This window comes from Sinocyclocheilus anshuiensis, unplaced genomic scaffold (assembly GCF_001515605.1).
Source record: "Sinocyclocheilus anshuiensis isolate Anshui unplaced genomic scaffold, SAMN03320099.WGS_v1.1 scaffold73, whole genome shotgun sequence".
Lineage (NCBI taxonomy): Eukaryota > Metazoa > Chordata > Actinopteri > Cypriniformes > Cyprinidae > Sinocyclocheilus > Sinocyclocheilus anshuiensis.
In genome coordinates this window covers 240,075-246,418 of record NW_015536460.1, presented here as the reverse complement: position 1 = coordinate 246,418, position 6,344 = coordinate 240,075, and the positions used below count along the sequence as shown (strand labels likewise).

The window sequence follows — 6,344 nt, the reverse complement described above, 5'->3', positions numbered from 1 at the left end:
AAGTCTTGGTAAAAGTATTCTCCAGCGTCTCCTCGTTCCTCGTGTGTGTGCATCGTGACAGATTCACAAATGCATCATGAAAAACTGTGTGTGTGTGTGTGTGCACGCATTTACTTTTAGCATAGTCCCTGTCCATGAATTAATGGGATAAATGCAGAGCACTAATTCTGAGTATGGGTCACCGTACTTGGCCACATGTCACTTCACTTTCACTTTCACTTATCTGGTTTAGATGCTGTATATTGTATAAATGCAGAAGAGACTAATTGGCCATATGAATAAAGAAGATGATTTAATTGAAAGTGTACAGCAGACCCTACTGCTGTTCCTAACTGCCTGCTAAGAGAATGCATAATCAAAAGGAATTATTCATTCATTTTTATCAATGAAATTTATTTTCACATTTTGCTAATTGTTAACTAATTCATTTATTTATGATACAGAATTCATTAACGCAATTTTGGAGGACTGAAACCATCTAATCTTTCAGTTAACTGCTGGAAAACACAAACATCATTCGCCTCGCACCGTCATCAGCTGTTTCGGCATCCTTCCATCGCCATTAATTTAAAGAGCAGGTCATATGGGTTTTTGAAAAATATCTCTTTTGCAGTTTATAACGTAGCTATCCTTAAATGAAAACAATCTGCAAAGTTGTTAATCAAAAAAGTGCATTATAAATAAAGATAGTGTCTCTCAAAAGAGAGAGTCGATTCTGAATCGCCTTAACGAGTCGTCATATTTTCGAATCTTTTGCCTGTTACCTGTATACGTCACTAGGTAACACATTTGCATAATCCCCGCCTGCCCGCGAAATACGAACAGAGTCTGACCTGCCCACAAACACTTCTGCTAGTTATGTGTTTACATCATGTCGAGAAGACGCTGTGTTCAAGGATACCACAAAAATACAATTCCAACCTTTTGTTGTGTGCCTGTCATTTTACCAAGGACTGCTTCCTGACGTTGTTCTAATTACTTCGTTTAATAATAAAGAATGTAGTGTAGCACACAGACTTTATAATCATAGTGAAATTGCTGTTTATTTTGCTGCACCGGCAGTTATAGGGTTAATGCGGGAGAGACGAGTGAGTTTGTTAGGCTGGTGCGCCTGTGATACAGCTATTCTGCGTTCTGATTAAAAGTTAAGACAGAGCGTCTTTTGTATTTTATGTCATTATTATAAGAACGGATTGGAGCACTATATTATTGTTTTATGCAAAGGTGCTTTGTCAATGGTAGCGCTCGCTAACTTGCTCAAGGACTCCTCTCTGTGCCAATTACAACAGGCTTGGCCAGCTGACCAATCAGAGCAGAGTAGGCTTATGGAAGGGAGGGGTTTGCTCCGAACTTGCTTGGAATGAATCGTTTAGAAATCATTGGCAAATGACTCTAATATTAAATGTATATTCTGAGAAAATTAAAATGTTTTCTGACCTTAGATGCATTTAAAGTCCAACACAATATTAGGACACTTTAAAATACCATATGAGCTGCTCTTTAAGTATCTTGCTATTCATAGTTATCGTCCAAGCACTAGTAGACCCTGGGGGTTTATCAGAGCTCGAGTTGAAGCCGCTTCCCTGAGCCCCTCCACTTTGAACAGCAAGCCAAATAAGTTTAACCTCAATATATTAAAGATTACCTAGCTATGTGGGCAAACAAACTTGTGAAATATTATTATATTACATAGATTGATTTACATCAGAACAGCTTAATGAATTTGATGCAAAAGTCAGATCCACGTCAGACGGGAGGGTTTGAGAAAATTATAGATTTATTCAAAAGTTTTCAGAAATGCAAATAAGCAATATGGAAAATCATAACTTGAAGCTGAAACATTACATTTTAATAATAATATTCAATCCAATCAAATTACAAATAAAAGGAGTTAGATCAATTTGATCAAACCAATAAAGGTCTAAGAAGTCTGAGAAGAGTAAACCTTAAACCAAATCTAGGGGCACCCCAAAAGAAGAAGTAGAAGTCAGAGAGAGAATGATAGAGAGAGCTGAGGAAGGGTGCCGTTTATACACTTTTATACCTTAATAAGATCAGATAAGCAAAGGGGTAAGTTCCTCTTTTGTGCTTATCTGAACACACCATGTTCCAAGGGCCAGCCATGACCTCACAGATCGTGACTTTAAAGGGGTCATATGATGCGATTTCAATTTTTCCTTTCTCTTTGGAGTGTTACAAGCTCTTGGTACATAAAGAAGATCTGTAAAGTTGCAAAGACTAAAGTCTCAAATCCAAAGAGATATCCTTTATAAAAGTTAAGAGTTAACCACGGCGTAAAAAGACCGTATAAGTCATTATAATCAGTAATTATGTCCCCACTGGATGCAACAAATGCCTCGTTTGTAATGAGTTTTAATGTTTTTGTCTCGTTGCTCTGGCCGGACACGGCACCAACAGTATGGTGAGGGGCGTAACATTTCCGTCACACGCTTGAGGTATTCGGCCAATCACAACGCACTGGATAGCTGGCCAATCACAGCACACCTCGCTTTTCAGACCGATGAGCTTTGTAAAAATCGACGCATTTCAAAAAGGCGGGGCATAGAGGAGAAACAATAATGTACAGTATGTGGAAAATAATGTGTTTTTTGAACTTTAAACCGCATAAACACATTTCATTATACCAAATACACAAAATAATGTTCTTTTTAGCAGCATCATATGACCCCTTTAAATATACAAAGCATTGGTGTTTTTCACACCTTTGGACATAAAATAAGCTAGACATCTGCATCCTTAGGTGAGGACAGCTCAAAGAGGTTTTAACACATTTGCAAACTTTGATACATGTTCCGAGTAAGACCAGAGAACAAAAGTACAGAAGGGCACATAAGGATAAACATGTCTTACACTTAAACTCGTTGTAATGAACACTCAAAGAAACACTATGTAAGATAAAATGAATACAACCAATTAATGATCAAACATGACAAAATATTGATTACATAGTCTGAAGACGAGTAATATTGAAAGAATAAGTCATAACATAATTCATAAAACATTTCATAATGCATAATGCCTATATGAATATGTATATTCTTAATAATTTCAGAAAGTCGATTCACCAGAATGATTTACACAAAAAGTCATTCTGCTCTTGTTTCATGAATGAAGCCCAGTGTGTTGTAATGTTGTGTTCTTGAGTGCAAGTCATTTAGCCAATGAAACAAGAAAGAATATATCTTCAGTGGACCAAAACACAGGGCTTCTAAAAATCAAAGATTATCTATGACTTTAACAATATGAAATATTGGACAGACTGTACTTCTGTCTATGGTACTGCCAAATTAAATGTGTCTATAGCAATGATGGTGTGACTAGCAGCATGACTTGAATCTTTTGGCCATATGCTGTCAGTATATATGTGTTCTTTTCACACAGGGTTTGGCAGATTGTAACACCGATCTGAACTTTGCAGAAGTTTTATTTACTGACTACCATTTCCATTTCTTCCGTCGCTGTGACTGATCAACACCCTTCAAAAGCAACATCCAGAGATTTGACCGCATTAGTCAAATGCAGGCTGTAAATTATATCCTATAAAGAGTCTTTTCAAGCCTTTCATGGGCAGATCTTGTGTTGTTGCTTAATAAAACATTTGAAATATGTTTGATATTAGTTTATTCTTATTTTCATGGTGTTTTGAAATTTGAAGGAAACATCTGAACTGCGAGCCTTCAAATATGATTTGACATGTATATGTTTCGACAATAAAGAGATGATTGTTGTTTTGTACTGAACTGCACAATCAGGTAATCTTTTACTCTTGATACTCATACACACTTGTGTTCCTGTGCTGAACTGAGCACATTATGTAAACCTGTGTGCAATGATGTTGACCAAATGATTTTGACCAAACATATGATTGTTTCAGAAGTCAAATTGTTTTTACAGCTAAAGACTTTTATTAATTTAAGGTTTTCTATAAATATCGAACACTACAAATAAAAGAAGATTTATTCTCTGAAAGTGCTACTTTGTTGAGTCCTTAAAGGGGTGATCGGATGCGATATGCACTTTTACATGTTGTTTGAACATAAATGTGTGTTGGCAGTGTGTGTAGACAACCACCCTATAATGATAAAAATCCATCCAGTGTTTGTATTTTTAATCTACTAAAATCATTACCCCTTTCTCAAATCAAGCCGTTCTCAGCTTCTTGTCTGTGTGACGTCACACAGACCCAGGCCCTCCCACAATAGTTGATTGACACTAGTGTTTCAGCACAGACTGGACTGGTGTCTTACCTTAGACCCGCCCTGAGTGAGCTGTCATCAGTCCGCCAATAGGCTTGTTTGAGATGCGCCTCGCCTCGCCTCACCTGAAATGTAGGCGAGAGTAGGCGGCTGCAGTGAGGGGAGGAGTGAAATAAGCACAGTCAAGACAGACAGTTTTGACCTCTCGGAAGTGGAACAGATACCTACGAGATCAAAGGCGGATATCACGTTATTCTCACTCATGCGCTGTGCTGATGATAAACATGATATAATTTCAGCTCTGTTGCTTTTATATTAAAATAGATATGATAAACAAGACACCCAAAGCACTTGCTATTTAATTCCATAGGAAATGCGTATTTATCATCCATTTTTACTTTAATACAAACATGTTTTTTAGATTTTTATAGAAATATAACAGTCACAGAGATCTCACACAGAGATCGCTTATAATTTAAGGCAAGGCAAGGCAAGTTTATTTATGTAGCACATCTCATACACAATGGTAATTCAAAGTGCTTTACATATGTACTGTAAGGAATTTAACTCATTTAAATTTTATAAGGGAATTAATCATTAATTTTATTTCTAGCTCAGGTTTTGAGAGGAATCGAATCTGAAAATTCGAGGTCAACCTGATTAAAACTGATTTCAGCTGAAGTGTTTGAGTTCTGGAGTCTCGCTGTGCGATGTTACGGCATGGGAGCGCTTGTAGCGCTGTCACCAAAGTGAAAGCCAGAGGTCTTGAGCGAGAGAGAGAGAGCCCGCGAGAGAGAGCTTTGTGTCCCTTTTAAGCAGGCTCGATTTTGGTCCATCGACATAAACATATTATTTGTGAATATATTGCTCCGATACTTTCAATTATTTTAAATGCTGTCTTTTTTATTGTCTGTGTAAGTTCTGTTTCTTTGTCTGTGACAAAAGGAGTTTGTAAGGGTTTCAGTCAGTGGCAGGAAGCAGATGGTCAAACGTCATGTGATAGTCATGCATCGATCCCGTGTTGCAGGCCTGAGGGCGTTAGTTAATTTACTTCCTGTGTCTACACTGGTTTCTATACATTAGCGATCACGAGACATCGCGAGGTATCTATATGTGGTTTAAGAACTTTTCAGTCCTGATACAAAAGATATCTGTGTTATCTCCTGATTGGATTAGTTCGAAGCCTCATGATGAGTTGATGTAGTGGCATATCAGTGTCCTGTTCATGATAGAAATCCCTACACATAAAATAAAATAAAATAATAATAACAATAAAACAAGGAATTAAAAACTTTGAAAATGATTTAAAAATTGATTTAAGAGGTTTAAAATGAATTTAAGACAGTTAAGAATAGAAAATTATTATACATAAAATATAGTGCAATCAGTTCGGATGTTGCACAGTGCTCATTCAATAAATGCACAGCTAAACAGATGAGTTTTGAGTCTGCATTAAAATGTGACAAATGTTTTAGCACATCTGATCTCTTCTGGAAGCTGATTCCAACTGCGGGCGGCATAATAACTAAAAGCGGACTCCCCTTGTTTTGTGTGAACCCTTGGTATTTCTAACTGACTCGATCCTAATGATCTGAGTGGTCTGTTAGGTTTATATTCAGTGAACATATCTGCTATGTATTTAGGTCCTAGGCCATTAAGTAATTTATGTATTTAGGTCCTAGGCCATTAAGTAATTTATAAACGAGTAAAAGTACTTTAAAATCAATCCTAAACAACAGTAGCAAAAAGAGTGTGAGTGTTGTTTAAGTTACTGTTTATAAGATTTGAGAAGAACGACTGTCTAGCTTTGCCTAGTTCCACATTGAAAGCACGAAGGCTGTCTTTATAGATACTATAGTGAATTTCAAGTTTCGTCTTCCGCCACATCTAGTGATCAGATAGTGCTACATCCTTAATAACAATGGATGAAATGTTTAGACCCCTACTAATGATTAAATCTAGAGTATGTCCACGATCGTGTGTAGGTTCATGCACACGCTGAATCAGGTCAAAAGTGTTTAAAACAGTTACAATTTCTTTTGTAGTTTTGTTTTCTGCATTATCTATGTGAATATTAAAATCCCCTGCAATAGCAAAACAGTCAAACTCTGAGGAAATCATTGATAG

The 6,344-nt window shown here is 36.8% G+C and overlaps 1 protein-coding gene across 1 annotated transcript in view; it reads left to right on the top strand.

Moving 5' to 3' along the window:
- The window catches only part of LOC107700908 (myelin regulatory factor-like protein), a 29,569-nt gene extending 26,067 nt beyond the window's left edge, over positions 1–3,502 (top strand). Inside the window, exon 25 of the mRNA XM_016503133.1 lies at positions 3,403–3,502. Coding sequence (XP_016358619.1) covers positions 3,403–3,489 — 87 coding nt within the window. The 3' untranslated portion in view covers positions 3,490–3,502. The remainder of the gene's footprint in view (positions 1–3,402) is intronic.
- Positions 3,503–6,344: the final 2,842 nt, after the last annotated feature.